General features: G+C 31.6%; 1 protein-coding gene across 1 annotated transcript in view; it reads right to left on the bottom strand.

Moving 5' to 3' along the window:
• LOC103568995 (nuclear pore complex protein Nup88) overlaps positions 1-18802 on the bottom strand; it is a 159788-nt gene that overhangs the window by 37092 nt on the left and 103894 nt on the right. The window contains exon 2 of the mRNA XM_014441367.2: positions 16845-17014. Coding sequence (XP_014296853.1) covers positions 16845-17014 — 170 coding nt within the window. The remainder of the gene's footprint in view (positions 1-16844; positions 17015-18802) is intronic.

An 18802-nucleotide genomic window follows, 5' to 3' on the forward strand; every position in this document is an offset into this window, starting at 1 on the left:
TATTTTTCTATTTAAACCTTATTGCAGGAATCCGCTTCGGCGTTGAATAATCAATAAGGCATTCTAAATTGACATCTTTTAGCAGTCAATTATTGCAGGATTCCGCTTAGGCGTTGAAAAAGCAATAATCGACTTCTTTATCTATTAAAAATCCTCACAGATTAATAGAAACTTCCGGTCCGATTGAAATAGTGACGCATATCACGTGTATTTGCGATTCCATCTCGGTCTGAGTTACTTTGCGCATAAAATCACCTCTTGGGTGTGTAAAAAGGACGCATTAAATATAAAATAGAAATCTTATAAATTTCCGGGGATAATCAATAATCTTAACAATATCAATTGTTAAAAATTAGTGTAAAGGATTCAGTGTACAAGTGTATTGTAACTAAATCAGAAATAAAAAGCAGAAAAACCATAAGTTCAGCCTTCCGAGTTTCATTCGAGAGTAGCACATAAGTTTACATCCTACAACCCCAGCCGCGCCCATCCAACCAAATCCTACAGGAGGAAGCTGAGTGAGCTGCAACGTTCTGGAGGGATCTAACCTGCCGTGACTAGAAAGAAAGAAACATCGAAAGGTAGGTGAAAAATTTGAAATTCTATTCTTTCATAAGATAACTGGTTCAACACAATATCACCAGTCTCTTCGGAGACGTTTGGGTTCTTACTTCGAAGTAAAAGATCCACCATAAATAATAAATTATAGGAAGATACCTCTTCCCCGTATTCTTTAATGTTGTCCGCAACCTCCAAATCGCTCGTCTAAATTTTTCTATCGCTACCAAAGGGAGAAATCCCGGATAATCAATTTAAATTTAAGCGACGGACATAACATCAATAACTTTAATCGGAAAATTAAAATATATTATTGATTAAAAATTAGCTTAAATCCAAAAAAAAATAATTATTAATTAAAGAAAACTATAATAATAAGTTATTTGTATAATTAATAATTGATTAGTAGATTTTTGTATTTGACAAAGTCATGGACCACTGATTCACTAACAGTATCCCAACGTTGAGAAACGATAATCGGCCAGTTATAAGTAGCCATTCGTTGGCCAGCCATCGGCAGCGTCGTTTAAAATATTAAACGGCTGCTGGTAATTAACCATGCTTGGGCCATTACTAATTGCCAATGCTTGGCCAAGTGACGGCAGTCAGACATTGGCCGATCTACGGCATTTTTTCCATTAACGGCGACTTTGTATGGGATGTTATTCTTATGGAAAATAGAAAAGTGCAATGCGGAAACTCTTAATGTTAATATTAAGAGCTCTAATTTTCACAGGCGTCTTCTTTTAGCTAAATAAAACTTTTGAACCTATTTGTGAAAAAGTAAAAAAAAATTTGTTATTTTTTGAAACACCCTAGTCGTTATACACACATACGGGACTATACACGTGAAAATAATATTTTTTTCACTTTTCTGTACGTAAATATATATCTAGAAGCTAATAAAACAAAGCAAAAAAACAAAGCAAATTTTATGATCTGAAAGTTTTTTCATTTTTCCCTCTAGTAATTTTGCAAAATAAATATACCTTTCAAATGATCGGCGGATGCTATTATTTTTTATGGTAGTGGTATATGTTGTGCATACAATCCTAAAATTTTTGCCCTTAATGTTGGAGAATGGCGAAGTAATGAATTTTCCCTGATTAAAAACGCCAATTGAATCTAATTGAAACTCAATCAGAATTCTATCAGTTTCAATCGGAAACGAATTTTCAATCAGAAATGTTCGGGAGCGTTTGAGGCCTCCGATTAAATTTAAATCAGATTCAATCAGAAAATAATAATTTTAATTTTCGATTATTTTCTGATTGAATCTGATTATATCCGATTAAAATATCTCAATCAGTTTCAATCAGATTCAATCGGAAAATAATAATTTTTTAAAAATTATTTTCCGAATGAATCTGATTGAAACTGATAAAGAAAAATTCAATCAGTTTCAATCAGATTCAATCGGAAAATAATAATTTTTTAAAAATTACTGTCCGATTGACACCGATTCTAACTGATTGAGAAAAATTCAATCAGTTTCAATCAGATTCAATCGGAAAATAATAACTTATTTCTAGATTTTAACCCGATTGATCAATTTTTTATTTCTCCGTGTAGAATGTTCTAAATGATTTTAAACTGTCTTCCTGATGAGCTAGATATATATCTAAATTCCTTAGTAAAAATGAAACGAGGCACTGGCTAGCGTCTCACTAGCGTCGCTAGAATCAATGCTAACGGCAGATGACAAACGAGGCGGCCCTCGTTTATTTTTAATAGGGGTGTGCGTATTATTTATAAGATACGAGTAGTTTAATATTAGACAGTATAAAAATTGTAAGCTTAATATAGTATAAATCCTTTTCACTGTAGAATGTTCTATTGATTGTATCTAATAAACAGTGCACTTAAGCAATATCACCCTGTTTAGAAAATCTCATAGATTCTCATACATTCCCATAGAGATTTTATGAGAATGAATGAGTTCTATGAGAAGCGCTGTATGGTTAAGTATAGGGCCTTATGCATACAGCTATAAGAATCTCTCGGATTTTTTTAGCAGGGAAGTATAATAAACAATTCCGTAGAGGACGAAATTTTCTAAAAGATGAGTGCTATGCATCTTTTTCGTACGATGAGCCGTTTTTTTTTTCACTATTAACAAAATTATATGAAACAAGTGAAAAATAGAATTTCGGAGCAGATAGAATCGACATAGATCGAGTTAGTGCAATTTGTTTTATAGACTTTCAAATTCAACAAATTCTCTGCAAATTAAAACTGGTTTCAAAACGATAGCTTAAAATCCGGCCAAGTTATAGCAATTAAAAAAAAATGTTATTCAATTAACATACTTTTTAAATGGAAAAACTTGATACTCGAGAAAAAGTACTTTAAATTAAATTTAAGAGCTGAAATTTTCAGGGAATTTTTTTCTCAATATAAACAACAAAATTTTCTTGTGTCGGCTAGAAAAAAAAAATTTCGTTTCAAACGAAGCGGATTCAATTAGAAAATAATAATTCATTTATCGATTATTTTCTGATTAAATCCGATTAAATTCGACAGAAAATTTTCAATCAGTTTTAATCGGATTCAATCGGAAAATAACAATTCAGATAGTATTGATAATTATTCAAATTTGGGCAGATATGAATTTCATTTATCGTTAATTCAGCAATTTTTAAAATATCCGAGTATAGAATTTTATCTGTCTTCCTAATTTAATCAATTTTATAAAAAGTTAAAACAAGCATTTTTCAGGATTATATAAAAACTTTTTTTAAAAAACTGTATTGATTGAGTTTAAAACTATCACGAACATAAAAGGAAACATCAATAAAAAATTATATATATATTAAGTTGGTTAAAAAAAAAAAAATTTTTTTTTTTTGGTATCCAAAAATTGAAATGTGTACCTAAAAATAAAAATCTCGGTACCAATCCAAGCTCTTAATAATAATACTACGGTTTGCGTCAATCAATTTTTCTATTTTCTATTTAAATGTAACGGGGTAAAATTAAACTTATTCAAATAATTTAAATTTAAATTGTTCTGGAATTCCCCGCGGTTGGTTAGTTATCGAAAATCGATTAACCCCGTAATTTAGTTTATCGACTGGTCCCCGGAAAACGCCAATTTTGGAGACTCAGCCTCCCTCCTTACTTAGGAACTAATAAGAGTGGGAAAATTTACGAAAATAGCCGAAGGGTCTCGGACTTAGATATTAGTGAGTGCACGAGGTGAATTTAGACAGAGTCGGACGGACCGGCAAGGAGACCAGCTGAAACTGCACGTGAAATTAAAAAGTAACTACTTAAGCTCTGGAGAGGTTAGAGTGGAACCTTCCAGAAGCAATAATTATAATAATTTGACTGAATTTCTTGTATCCGGCAGGAAGCCGATACAAATTGAGATAAGAACTGATTTGTATTGAATTTTTCACAGATTTTCACAACAAATAATTAAATTTAAAAAGAGAGTTGGGAGATTGGAAGGAACGAGGAAATCGGCAGTGAAAAGACAGAGGGAAAGCAGGAACGCCACGAAAGAATAGTAAAGGTAAATAAATTGTCGGCAGTAGCCACAATTTATTAACAAATTAAATTTCGTAATTATTAAGAATTTGTTATTTGTGGGCAATCGCCATTTCTAAGCCATTCCGGGCGAAATAGAATTCTCGGCAGAAGCCAGAATTCTTTTGGTAATTAATTGCACGGTCCGTCGGACAAAATTCTCGGCAGAGAGGCCAGAATTTTGAATTATAAAGACTAAAAAAATTTCTCGGCGTGGAGCCAGAAATTAGAATAGTTTAAGTCAAAAATTTTTTATATAATTTCATCGGTAATAATTAATAAGCAAAATTTATATATATATATATATATATATATATATATATATATATATATATATATATATATATCTATAAGAATTAATAAGATTAAGAATATATTTCATAACCAAGTGCTGTGAAAAGTGATAAGGAAATATTGGGAAATTAATTAATTAAAAATTGAGTAGAACAAATTGATGTCAGTAAAATTAGTAAAAATTTGTAAATTGGTTAAAGAAAAATATAAAGTTAACGCGAAGAAAAGACACGAAATAGAGAGAGACAGACTGAGACGCGCGAATTAGTGAGAGATAGCGTCAGTTACTCGAGTCAGAAATTATATTACTGGAGAGATAAATTTTTACTGGAAAATATTATAAATTAATTAATTGATTGAATAAAAGAGGAAATAAAATTTAATTAAATTAAGAAAATTTAAAATATTAGTGAGAAAATTTTATATAAATTAAATTCTGTGTGTGTGTGAATTAAGTCCAGTGGACAGGAAATAGATTAATTAAACGTGTGTGTGTGTGATAGGAAATAATTCCAGGGGAATTTTATTAAATATTTTGGAAATAATTAGATCCAGGTATATCAGGGATAATCTAAAATAAATTGATTTTATTTGTAAATTAATATTTGAATTTGAATTTGATTCGACTGCGCTCTCGGCCCACGCATCTCCGTTGTCCCCACGCCGTCGATGATCGATAACCTGGGACTCTACTAATTTATCGATGCATTTCGCCGTGCGACAAATGGGTGCTTTACGAGGGCCCCGAGTCCCGCCATTTCTAGAAATTTAAATTTGGGGGATTTTGGATGGTACGAGCCTGACATGGGACTGAGAGTGGGGAGCTGCTGGCTTCGCGGTGCACCGAGAGGCACTCGAGCGTCATTTACTGCCCAGAGCTACTGAAGCCCAGTCGCTGCTGAAATGAGCTACCCTAGATAGAAGTAATTTTTAATCATTAACAAAGTCTGGTGAGTCTCACGACCCCATAAAATAAAAAAAAAAAATCCGAACTTCAAGGGAGCTACTGAGAAATTTAGTAAAAAAAATTATATACGGTGAGTTGAATAAACCCCGTACTCGGGTACACCTAAAAAAAGAAAAACCGGTGGGTCTAAGTTTGACCCCGGACGCCATTTTAAGGCTTTTGTTTAATTACGCTGAGTTTTGGCAACCGCGTAATTAATAAAATTATTTTATTTTATAATCGGCAGCCGTAACAAGAACGCAGAGAAAAGAAAAAAAAATACCAGCGTCAAGAACCAGAGCGGCGGACTTCCCACCACATGGCGTCTCTACATCCTCAGGCAACAACCTCGGTAAATTTATGAAGAATATTTTAAAAGAATAATTTTCTTAAAAACTTATAATTATTAATATTAAATTTGGAAAGATTATTGGTAAATTCATGAGCTAAAGTTTATCGGTATCGTGGCGTGGGTTCGAGAGCGTTTGGTCGCCATTTTTTATCAAGTGTCTGGGTTTGTCGTTATTAGGTAGCGTCGTAATCAAAATTTTTTCAGTTGAGTCTAGCGACCACGGATTAAATATTTGATAATTAACATTTAAATTTAGCAAACTCTAATTGGCATTTTTCTGGAGGTACTGAGTCCCAAAGACCGTTCTCTAGAAGGTGCCAGAAATTTAGTTAGAAAGTGACCGTGGTGCTGAGTCTCACCGACCGCATCACTGGGAACTTTATTAAGTAAAAGTTCGTTAAAATAAAATTTAACTATAATAAAATTTATGTTAAAAGACAACCCAGAACTTAAGGCGTTATTTGAGAACTTGAAGTTGCGGATAGACTGTGTGTGAATGTGAGTTAATTTATTTATTGCCTCGCCAGCAAAATTATTGTATATTAAGGAGAAAAATAATTGTTATTATGAATTAAGGAAATTTTATATTAAATTTAAAAACATTTTAAGATACGTAAATATTGTCGGGAAGTAAAAAATTTTATATTAACCAAAAGATATGTCCGTTGCCAAAGAAATATTGTAAATAAATTTTGAATATTTTATTAAAATCATATCTATTAAAATAATTATTCTCAATCGATTAATGACGCTAAGTCTCACCGACCGCTCATTAAGGGGTTGATAAGAACCTAACTCTGCAGCTGTGTGGTCCAGTCACGATAAGGAAATTTTCGAACTCGTCCTTGAGATTTTCGTTCCTCTCTGCTTTGTTTGCCTTGCACACGATACTGAGAGATCGTGCAACTTACTCTCAGTGGCGCCCTTAGAATTTTTAAATTCAAAAGGTGTCCAAATCGTGACCTCGTAAGCCTCATCGTCAAGACCACGGAAGACGAGAGGTACCCGGTTATACAGGGGATCTGGCAAGTTGCCTATTTTATTTTGTTAAAGTCAAGGGGACTAAATTTTATTTAAGATCCAGGGGATCAGGCCAGGGGCCAATTGAATATTTTGTTTAGTATAAAGTCCAGGGGACGAAATTTTAATTAAGATCCAGGGGATCAGGCCGGTGGCTAAATAATTTATATAAAGTCCAGGGGACTAAATTTTATTTATGATCCAGGGGATCTGGCCAGGGGCCGATTAATTAATTATTTTATAAGGTCCAGGGGACCAAGAAATTAATGTAATAAAGTCCGGTGGACTCAGGTGTAATAAATTAATTATAAGTGAAGTGAAACCCGGTGGGTATAATTTGTTGTGATAAATAAAATTGTGAATTATATTGATAAAATATTGTGTAATAAATTTAATTCTTCATCCTTTCTTACTCTCATAATATTCAACGACCCTGAAATTAATTTAATATAACATCTCCGGTTCTGGAAGGCCGAGTCTTATCTTTCAGTGGCGCCCTTATTAACAACAATTACTAAAGAGGCCAAGCTTGGCAAGGTTGAAAATTACCCTGTTACATAAATAACACGGGAAAAAAACTTTTTATTTTTTAGAATTTTCTAACTTACAAGCCAATCAACGAATTATTATGCACGATAAATATTTTTGTAGGATATTGAATGCTCTATAACAAAAGTCTCATCATTTTTTGATAAATCTAACTGTTCAAAAGTTATTTGAGCTTAAAGTCAAATTTATAGAAAATTTTGAGATCTTCTTACTTTTCCGGCGAAACTATCAGTTTTATCAGAAAATCTCATAGCAACTTTTTTGTAGGTAATTTCATTTCTCAAAAATTATTATAAACGAAGTTTTTCAAAATTTCGCTTTTTTTTTCTAGTTATTTTCATTTCAATGTCAAGCTCTTTAAAAAATAGTTTTCTGATTGATTTTTTATAAATTCTAAAATATATTTTTTGTATTTTAACTTATATTTTTCGAATAATTTTTTTTTCATGGAGGTGTTTAACGCAAGGATTTTCGTATGCTCTAACTAATAGAAAAAAAAGTTGCTTGAACCAAGAGAAAAATTTCGTAGGAGAAAAGATCTATGTAGAGAAGAGGAAATTCACGAGTCCTAGGCAATAGCAGTGGGAGAAGTTCGGTGCTCGCCACTAGATAGCGCCTACCACTTGTGAAGTGTCCCAGGTAAGAAACGTAGTTTAGACGTATTATATTCCAGACTTGGAAGCAATTCTGACACGAACACTCCTCTATTCTTTGACAGAGTGACAAGTGCCATTTTTGGTGGTAATATAGTATATCCTATATTACTTCATGACATGAAATCTAATTGTTAATATAAATTCAACGTAGATTTTGATATATTTGATTTTTTAATTTTTTACCATTTAATAATATATAAAATTATTTTTTCCCGGGAATCAGTAATTTTTGATTAATTTACAATCGAAACCTTCCGGAAATATCTAATTAAGTCCGATTGTAACTGATTGAAAGTCAATCAGAAATTTCCGATTGTCTTTTAATCAGTTTCAATCGGATTTAATCGGAAACTTTCGAATGATTCCGATTAAAACTAATCAAAAGTCAATCGGAAATTTCTGATTAAGTTTCAATCAGAATCATTCGGAAGTTTCCGATTGAATCCGATTGAAACTGATTAAATGTCAATCAGAAATTTCCGATTCAATCTGATAGGACGTTTTCAGTCAGTTTCAATCGGAGTTTTTAATCAGGGTTGTTCTAAAAAAGTTATTTTTGCTGAATTTTTACATATATGAACAGTTTTTAGAAAGCCATATATAAATTGATCGATAAAAATCATTAGAAATACTAAAGAACTCTTGAACAAACATGAAACAATCGGTTAGAAGTCTTAAAACATCCATATGTCATGTACAAATAAGTATTTCATCATGGTAATGAGTTACCTCATGTGGCCTGACTGAGGTGTGGCTGCGAAGGGTTAATCGTGATGATTAAACAAGTTATAAATTTTTAATATGTTTATGTAGAGATTAAATATAAAATTTTGAGGTTAGAGTCTTTTTTATTCAAAACATGCAGGCATGAATTAGGCAGGGTTAAACGGCATTGAATAAACTTTTTTATTATTTTTGGATCACAATGGATTTATATCATGGCCAATGTTACGTTCTGGCTCTGATTAAATTTAAATAAAATTTTTTTGGAAATTTTTTTTTGAAGTCTCGAATTATTTATTCGCCACGGTGGGCGAATAAACGGTTCGACACTTCTTAGAATTATAATTAAATAATAAATTAATAAATCGTTACTTTGTTGGCGATATTATTTTATTCATCACCAACAATGTAACGGAAATCTCTTGCGATAAGAGAGTCGCCGTGGCTCGCGGATAGTCTAAACAGATGACGACGCATGAGACCCGGGCCACGACGATTCTCTCATAGGAAACCTGAGATGCAACGTTAACACTTTTGATAATGTATAATACCAAGGAGGGACAGAATCAAGGCAGTCGATCACAAGATCTAGAAGAGCTAAGAACTCTACATAAAACTGCTGGCTTGATCCTGTCACTCGGACTTTAAGGCAAAAATATATATCCGTACTTTACCAAATACGCACTCCTTATTTTAAACTTTGGGCGCTGTCACCGGCAGCCTAATAATCTCATACCTCATATTGGGCGCTGATACCGGCAGCCTAAGCACTTCCCTTCCGCATCCCAAAAATTCATGCCGAGAAGCCGAAGGTCAGGCAAAAAGGCCCAGTTCCGCCGGATCATTCGAACGATCCACGAGGATCTCGGTCGTTCAGTTCACCAACGTTCCCGCCTAGAGATCGTTGCCGAGGAAGTCCTCCTCGATCCGGTAACGTTGGTCATTCCAAACCCGGTTAATAAGTTACCAAGTTCTGGTATCACGTCGAGTGAAGTTCGTGACCCGTCGGGTTCTGGTGGTATTATTCAGCAGCTGGAGTTAGTCGCCCTTAAGGAGGAACCGGGCCCTCCAGGCTCGTCTTGTCCAGAGGAAGCATCAAGGGAGAACACAGTCTTCTGGACTGGTATCAGTGAGGGTTGGCAGTTGATTCCAGTGGACGTTCCATCCGTCCGTCCGCCTAGTGGGAGCATCCCTTTCCACGACCCTCGTTACGGGTATTATTCTGAGGCCTATTTCAAGGCCACCGGCAAGGACGAGTACGCACCGGCGGAGGAGAAGAAACTACGTAAGAAAGGGATTATTTGGGCCGACTTATGGGGCCCATAATCTCCACCATGGTAAGTCATCAAAACATTTTCGCATAAAATAAAGAAAGGTCAACAGCTGACGCACCTGGGGTCTATTGACACCCTAACGACGTCAACCTGGTCAATTTAAAATTATTCTGTCTAATTAATAGATAAGCCAGAATGTAACACCAAGTAAAAAAATCGAATTTGGAAAATAACGAAAACCCTAGTACCGATGTATAAACACTCAGATACCTTTTTGAAAACAGCTAGAACATATTTTTACACGCTGAAAAAAAAGTGGTATTACTTGCCATCTTAACGAAGTAACTATTCCTATCCTTACATTTTAGTGGTTCTCATTAAATTATGTTAACTATTACTATCGAAGATGGTAAGCATTCGTATCTAGATAGTAACCATTCCTATCTGTGATGATAACCATTACTATCTTAGAAGGTAAAATTCAAAATTTTTCAGACATAAGAAATATTACGATCTAGATGGCAACTATTACTATCGGCAATAGTAATTATGGATATCCGAGAAAAGAATAGTTAACATAAACGCATGATAATGATTATCACATACATGATGGTAATCATTCCCCATCGCAAGATGGTAATAGTTAGCATTTTTTTTTCAGCGTGTAGGACCTTAAAATGTCGACTTTTGACGAAAACTTCCTGAGTTTTTCAAGAATTGTCGATTGTTATAACGGGAAGTTAAAATAATAATATACAATAATTAACAAAATATTATGCCCTCGAGCTTTTAGGCGAACAAGAATTTGATTAAAAATCCAACAAAACAAACCAAAATATCATCGAACTTTACATGTAGCAAAAACTTTGTAAACAGAAAAAAAAAACTCAGTTATTAAAATTTTCATCGCAACGATTTATAAAATTTTATTACTATCTTTTATATTACATATTGGATTGGTATTTATATTGACTTTTCGTTCTTGATTCCACGGATTCAGTTTGGTAATTTACCTTCATTTATCCACTCAAAATAATAATACGTATACACTTTCGTAGTTCCACATTTAACTTGAATAGGTTCAGCGGCTTTTGTCCAAGCATTGATCTCACAATAATATTTCCTTGGTCTATCCTTATGATCACATGACTCACTATATTGTCCTTTAGGACAATTAGTCATCCAATGTTCAGAGAATATTCTATACCGTCTCTCATCACGCGTGAGTTTTAATTCTGTATTATAAATTTTTTTAACCACAAATTCCTTAGAAAAGCGTTTGGTTGCTGTAAATTTTTTAAAACCTTCCTTTGCAAAATATTGAGCTTCTTGATTATCATTAGGAAGGCGAATAGTATATAAAATATCTTCTGATAATGCAGCGATAATTAACGCTTGTAATATTGAACACACGAACAATATGTTATATTTATTACACATATTGGACAAATATTATTTTTTTACTCTTGTGCTTCAGTAATTAAATGTAACTGAATTACCTCAAGTATAAACTGTACACAGATATTTGTAGCGATGACCATTACTTGAGAATGATTAGTAATATATGTCTAGCTTACTGATAAGAAAAATACATAAGTTACTTCGATTACATCAGTATTTTTAAAATCATGCTACTAATTAGTTTAAAACGTAAAAAAAACTCTACTGAGGACAAACCAAAACCGTTTGACGCAAGTACTCCATACACGGAAAAAAAGTAGTGCCAAATCTCTGAGATAGTACTGAGTACTTTCTAAAAATAAATAATTTCAGAAAGTACTGTATGCTATCTAGACTGTATCCACTACTCTCTGGATAGTACTAAGTACTATCCCAGACAGAAATCACCAATATCTCATATAGTACACTCTTAGAGAGTAGTCAGTCGCAATTGTAAAGTAACGAGTACTTTGCCGGAAAGTATAGGCGCGTCTCTAAGATATTACATGATACTATCTGCAGATAGCACCTGTGTCGATCTGTAAATGACAGTGGTTACTGCGCAAGACAGGACTCTATACTTTCTGAGATAGAAACCAGTACTTTCTCAAATAGTTTTCAGGAATATCCAAGACAATAAAAGTGAATTACGATTTTGAATTTTATTATTTCATCAAATTAAGCCGAATCAAAATTAATTAACTTTAATTCAAGAAATGAAGTTGTAATAGCTAATAATACCTATAAACAATTAAAAACTAATTGAGTCAAACAAATTTTTTTAACGTTCAATTTTATACAAAGGTATAAATAATAAAATAACTAAATGAATGAATTTTTTAACTTCCCGCTACACGGAAAAAAAGGAACTGCAATAAATAAATTTTGATGTCTAATAATTATAATATTTTTAGCGATTAATATTAATTCAAATAGAAATATCGTGATTTTAATATTTAATAAATAATAATTATAAATCGAATGCTGAAATGTACAATTCATTTAGATAAAATTATCATTCAAAACTATAAAAAAGATAAAGTAAACACTAAAAAAATTGAACTTCAAAGTTTAACAGCCAAAACTTAAATATCTATCGTTTGTAAAATAAGAAATTAAAGTTTCAAACAATAAAAATATAAAGGATACAAAAGAATAAATTTAGTTAAAACGTTATTTTGTAAAGTCCTCTAATTAAGAAACTTTACCAGGAGTTGTTTTTAAATTTTAATATTAGTCAACAGTCAAATTTAATGATTTAAACGGGAATAAATAAATTTTCACGGATATTTATCATTAAAGCAAATATTAAATATTCCTACTGAAATCAGTGAAGATTGACTGTATGAAAATGTATATTATACTTTGTCAATTTGTAAAAAGTATGTGTCAGCCTCAGCAAATTTTATTGTTTGATGCAGTAAAATCTCATGCACTACCTTCATGCATTTAAGTACAAAAATAACTTTCGATTCTCATAAGCATGCTGTGGCCGAGCGCTCTAAGTGCCAGGGACTGGACTCTGTTCGCGAAAAGTTGGCAGTTCGAGCCCGAGAGTCGGCTGAAATTTGTCTGATGATTTTTCATATAGAAATTCGAACAACTACATACTGTACCCGACTGAATCCAGTTATTCATAATACAAACAAGGATGCAATCAATTAGATGCACAACGATGAGAAAACAGATAATGGAAGAAGGTAGAAGGAGGAGGTGAAATCAAGAACCCGAATAGAACTTTGTACTACAAGAGCAAACGGTAAAAACCAGAAATAAATAATTCAAAATAAAAAAATATAAAATAGAAGAAAATATATATTTTTATTATTCGAAGCAATAAAAATTAGGGCTTAGAACAAAAATTACTACTACGGTAGCATAAGAAAAAGTAACGATCGACTATGAAATTATGTATATCGACTTGGAGATTTTTATTGTTTGAGACTTTAAAATTTATGGTTTAAGTTTTAATTTTTACTATCGTCAGTCTAAAACATATCATCCTGCCATAGAAACTATACAATTCAAAATAATAATTTTTACTATTTGAAATTTTAAAAACTATATCTTTACCCTATCTTTTTTTTTCGTTGAGCATAAGTATATTATAGCAGATCACTCATATATTTTAACCTTATACTTTGTAATAAACAACAAAATCGCACCCGGGCGCCATATTACTATTTGAAACAATAAAAAGTATTGATAATTCGGGTGAATTTTAACATTTTTTTTTCCGTGTAAGAAAATCGACGATTTTCAAAAAATTCGGGAAGTTATTGTTTTCACCCCGATTTGCGAAAATCGAAATTTCATCAGATGTCGACGTTTTGAGGTCCTAGGAAGCTATTCTAACTATTTTCAGAATGATGTCCGAGTGTGTGTATGTGTGTGTGTGTGTGTGTGTGTGTGTGTGTGTGTGTGTGTGTGTGTGTGTGTGTTATTTGGAAATATTTTATAAATGAAATATTTTTTTAACTATTTGTACAAGTTAGAATTATTTTACTCGGGTATAATTTATCAGGGAAAACCATCTCTAACTCCCGTAGAGCTCACACCGATACATTTCCATACACACTTTCGGGAAAGGGTTAAAGTATTTAGAGCCGCTCTCCGATTTACTGTGCGATCCAGGTATCCACAGTTTTCTATACGGATTTCCCATTTAGAAATCCGGATACCCATGATATAAATACTCATACACCTATATTAAGTCCTATGTATTTTTACATAAATCTATACCAGGGTGGCGAATTCTTTCATGAGAATATTTGCAATTAAACATTAAATTTTTGATCCGTAATTGGAATTATATCGATTAAAATTACGAAATTAATTTTTAATTCGACAACTTGAAATGAAAAATTAATTTTAATTCAGAAACGTGAGATTAAATATTAAAAAATTAATTTTAATCCAGAGACGTTGGATTCAAAATTGAAAAATTGATATTTAATTTGGCACGAGAGATTCAAAATTGAAAAATTAATTTAAATGTACACACGTGGGATTAAAAATCGAAAAACTAATTTTTAATCAGACAAGTGAAATTGAAAATTAAAAAATTACTTGTTAATTCAAATACGTGGGATCAAAAATTGGAAATTACTTTTTAATTTAGATACGGTACGCAATCAGATAAGTCATCAAGACAAAAAATTTAACGGCACTTATAACAGGAAATAATACTGTTTTACTTGACCTTCAAGTTTAAATATTTTTTTAAACTTACTCTTGATCGTCATATATGATAGAATTTGCAATAAAAAGATCATTCATAGTTGAGACATTTAGGATTTAAATTTTTTGAATAATTTTCAGTGTAAACAGAGAATTTAAAATTATAACAACACTAATCCGATGCTCGAAATTTAACATTTTTAACTTCCCGCTAAGAAAATCGACGATTTTCAAAAATTTCGGGAAGTTATTGTTTTCACCCCGATTTTCGAAAATCGAGTTTTCATCAGATGTCGACGTTTTGAGGTCCTAGGAAGCTATTCTGACTATTTTCAGAATGATGTCCGAGTGTGTGTGTGTGTGTGTGTGTGTGTGTGTGTGTGTGTGTGTGTGTGTGTGTGTGTGTGTGTGTGTGTGTGTGTGTGTGTGTGTGTGTGTGTGTGTAAACTTTTTGTAACTTTTTAACTAATAAATCGATTTGGATGGTTGAGGTGGCAATCGAAAGAGCTTGTTGGCCGTCAACTTTCCTGAAAATTTCAGATCATTTGATCGAATAGACTCGAAAATATTTGCGAATTACGAAAAAAAAAAAAATTTTTTTTTTAGTTTTTTATTGATTTCTCAGAAACGAATAATACGGTCGACTTCAAAATCTAATCAGCTCTAGTACTCAATAAAACGCGTCGATTGTCACCTCAAACATCAAAATCGGATAATTCGTTCGAGAGTTATCGCGGGAGAAAGAAATGGTGAAAAATGGTTTTTTCTAAATATTTTTGAAACGACCGACGCGATCGATTTCAAATTTTAATCAGCTTTAGAATTCAATAAAACGCGCCGATTGCCGCCTTAGACATTTCAATCGGTTGATTTGTTCGAGAGATATCGCAGGAGAAAGAAATGGTGGATAATGGTTTTTTCCAAATATTTTCGAAATGACTGACCCGATTAATTCCAAATTTTTTTTTTAGTATTTTGAAAGTATTTCAAAAACGACTTGATGAATCAATTCACAAATCTGATCAGTTATAGAACTCAATAAAACATGTCGATTGTCGCCTTGAACGTCTTAATCGGTTTATTCGTTCGAGAGATATCGTTTGAAAAAAAATCGTAAAAAACGTTTTCTTTCGAAAACAAAGGCATACAAAAGTATTTTCGAGCTCGAAGAGAAAATGTATCTACAAAAATTTTCTGAGCTCAAGGAGCTCGAAATAGGCGGGAAGTTTTGGGACTGGCCCGCAGGGTCAACCGACAGACTGATTTTTTATTTAATTTTTAATACGAAAATAGAAAATTAAAAAACGGAATTTAATTTTTTAATTCCCTTAAGCTATGGCTAATTAAAATTTTTGATTTACTTTTCAATTATTAAATATGGAATTTTAGATTAGAAATAAATTTTTTAATCTGGTTTTCCGAATTGAAATTGTTAATTTAATGTTTTATTTTAAAACGTAGATTTAAAAACTAAGCCATTACATTTTTACGCTACTTTACGAATTAAAAATTTGAAATTTAATTTTTTTATTAAAAAATGTAGGATTAAAAATTTAAAAATTATTTTGAATTTGAAGATATTGAATTAAAAATTTAAAAATCATCTTTAACTTGTTGTTTTTGGATTATGAAATATACAAAAAATTTAATTGAAGCACTAATACAATTATGAATTTAATGCGCTATTTGTAACCCTGATCTAGACTTTCCTACACGGATTCCTATAGGTTTCTATGAAATCCTATACGAATTATTTGGTAGGGATATTATTTTACTGCGAGAAAATAACACCACAATAAAATAATAACTAAGCTTCATTTTTATTTTAACGTGAGTGTTTGAGGTATGCACGTTTGAATTTTCGATCTTTCTTTTCTTTAAAATATCTTTTTTCTCTTAACGAAATTAATTAAATAAATTATTAATTTAAAAACAAAACATATCTTTTCACTTAATTCATCATTAAAGTCACGGCTAATCTGCAGTCTAGTATTATCATAATGAAGGTAATTTATATGTATAATAATTCCAGGAGAAAAGACATAATGTATTCAAAATAATGTAATATCCAAGATGGGGGTACACTAGGCCACTTTCTCGAGCAACTCGCGAGTTTACTTGGGACACCAAGACGAAGAAGCTAGTTTACTAACTGTCGTTTCTCTTTCCTGGCACGAACTTTAAACTTAACTCTGCGCTAAGTAAAAGGTCCGAGTGTAAAAACGTCATAAAATACAGGTGACGCGTGAATTTGTCTTTTTAACATAATAAATAATAAAAATTTATATTTGAATAATTTAAATAAATTAATTAATACTCACATGCATGAAATTGATTGCTTTCCACCTTGAAATAAATTATTTTTACCCCAACGACGAGGTAATTCGAGTATAACAATACCAAGGCTACCCCAGAGTACTAATTGAGTCGATGCTTCGTTAATTGATATGTTTGTTACTTCAAAAATTGGCGGGTCTGTGAGCTGCAGGGTCTGAAATAATTGGAGAAGTTTTTCTTTTTACTAAAAATAAAATACTTATCTTCATTACAGTTAAAAAAATTTTTATTACAACAAAAAATGTAATATATATGAGGATATTTGAGTAAATGTTTCTACACACTCACGATAAAATGAAAAGGCTATTGAATTTAAATAAACAAATCTAAAAACAACTATATATTTTTATCAACAAATCAATTATGAAAAAAAAAAAAAACATAAAAAAAAAAATATGAGCACGTAGAAAAGTGAAAAAGCCACAGATGGAATTTTTTAAATATTTTTGCACGACTCATGATGCATAGCATCAGAGAGTGCTTTACGATCGAAAAATTTTTTTCGCCTCCTCACTTCGGCAACCATTTCAATTATTATACCTTTGTTGATTCACGGAATTAAGATATGTTGCACACCATTTTGAAGATAATTTAATGGAGATTGATTCCATACTTTTCAAAAATTTATTTAGTTCAATAAAAATCGAAAAAACATCAAAATAGTTTAAAAAAATTTCCTGTCCGTCAAGTATAAAACCCGTTGACACAATAACTTGCGAAAAAATCCAGTAATTGATTTAAATTTTTTTTTTTAAATTCTTTGAAAGATTTGTAAATCCCCTGTTGAAAATGGCTAGGTTACTCAGTGTCGTTTAATTACAATTAATAAAAGAATAAAAAGGTTGTATAACTATACATATATATATATATATATATATATATATATATATATATATATATATATATATATATATATATATATATATATATATATATATCTATGTAAAATCAACATGGATGGTGATATATCTATACATTATACGTACATTTATTCCACCAGGGGCGCTTGCACATTACTGTCCTAGTACAACTGTTTTTTTTTGTGTTATTGCTAACTGGTAAGCCTGAATTTTTTCAATTCAATTCTTTTTTTTTATTTGTTTTTATTTACATATATTTTTTTTTTGTTATTTTGAGAAAATTTCAAGATATTTTGAGAAAATTTTTTTATAATTATAAAAAATTACTAATATAATTTAAAAAAAAAAAACAAATTTTAAATATTTTAAATTTATTCATGCTTCCCACAATTTTTTTTATTATTATTTCATAATTTCATAATGTATGAGCATTAAGATGCTTATTCATGATGACGCTTGACGCTGCTTTTTAGCGTCCAATTCGGTCATGTCATGAGAATTTAACATTTGCGCCACTCAGAGAAAATGTAGCGATAAAGCTAAATTTAGTTTAGCTTTTTTTGCCCCGTTATTAAGCGTTAAAGTCACTCAAACAATCGCATCGATAATAATCGATCTTTTCAAAACAACAATCTGTTACTTTATGAATTCATAGTTGTAGCGAGTCTCAAAATAAGTATTGAGAAATATCGGATAGGTTTTTGTTTTACGTTACCAGTTACAATATCGATTGTTACTTTGATTCTTTGACCCCTGATAGCCAAATTGACTGCAACCGTTGACTGCAAGTTGACGACAAGTTTCTCAAAAAGTTTTCGACAGATTGCAGTAGTAGATTATCGCCAAATTTCTGGAAGACTTGGAGACAATTTGCAGTCAACAGTTACAAAAGCTGAAAGTTGTCGACAACTTATCTTCAAGTTGGTCGAAACTCATGTACACTAACTTTCTGATCAGAAAATCCGGTTATCGGGGAAAATGCTTATAATGAGTCTTGAAGTAAATATCAATTATAAGGTACAAAGATAATACGTCAACTTTGTATGGATATGAAAGACTTGACAGCGATACATCGACTTTCG

Source organism: Microplitis demolitor, chromosome 10 (genome assembly GCF_026212275.2).
Source record: "Microplitis demolitor isolate Queensland-Clemson2020A chromosome 10, iyMicDemo2.1a, whole genome shotgun sequence".
NCBI lineage: Eukaryota > Metazoa > Arthropoda > Insecta > Hymenoptera > Braconidae > Microplitis > Microplitis demolitor.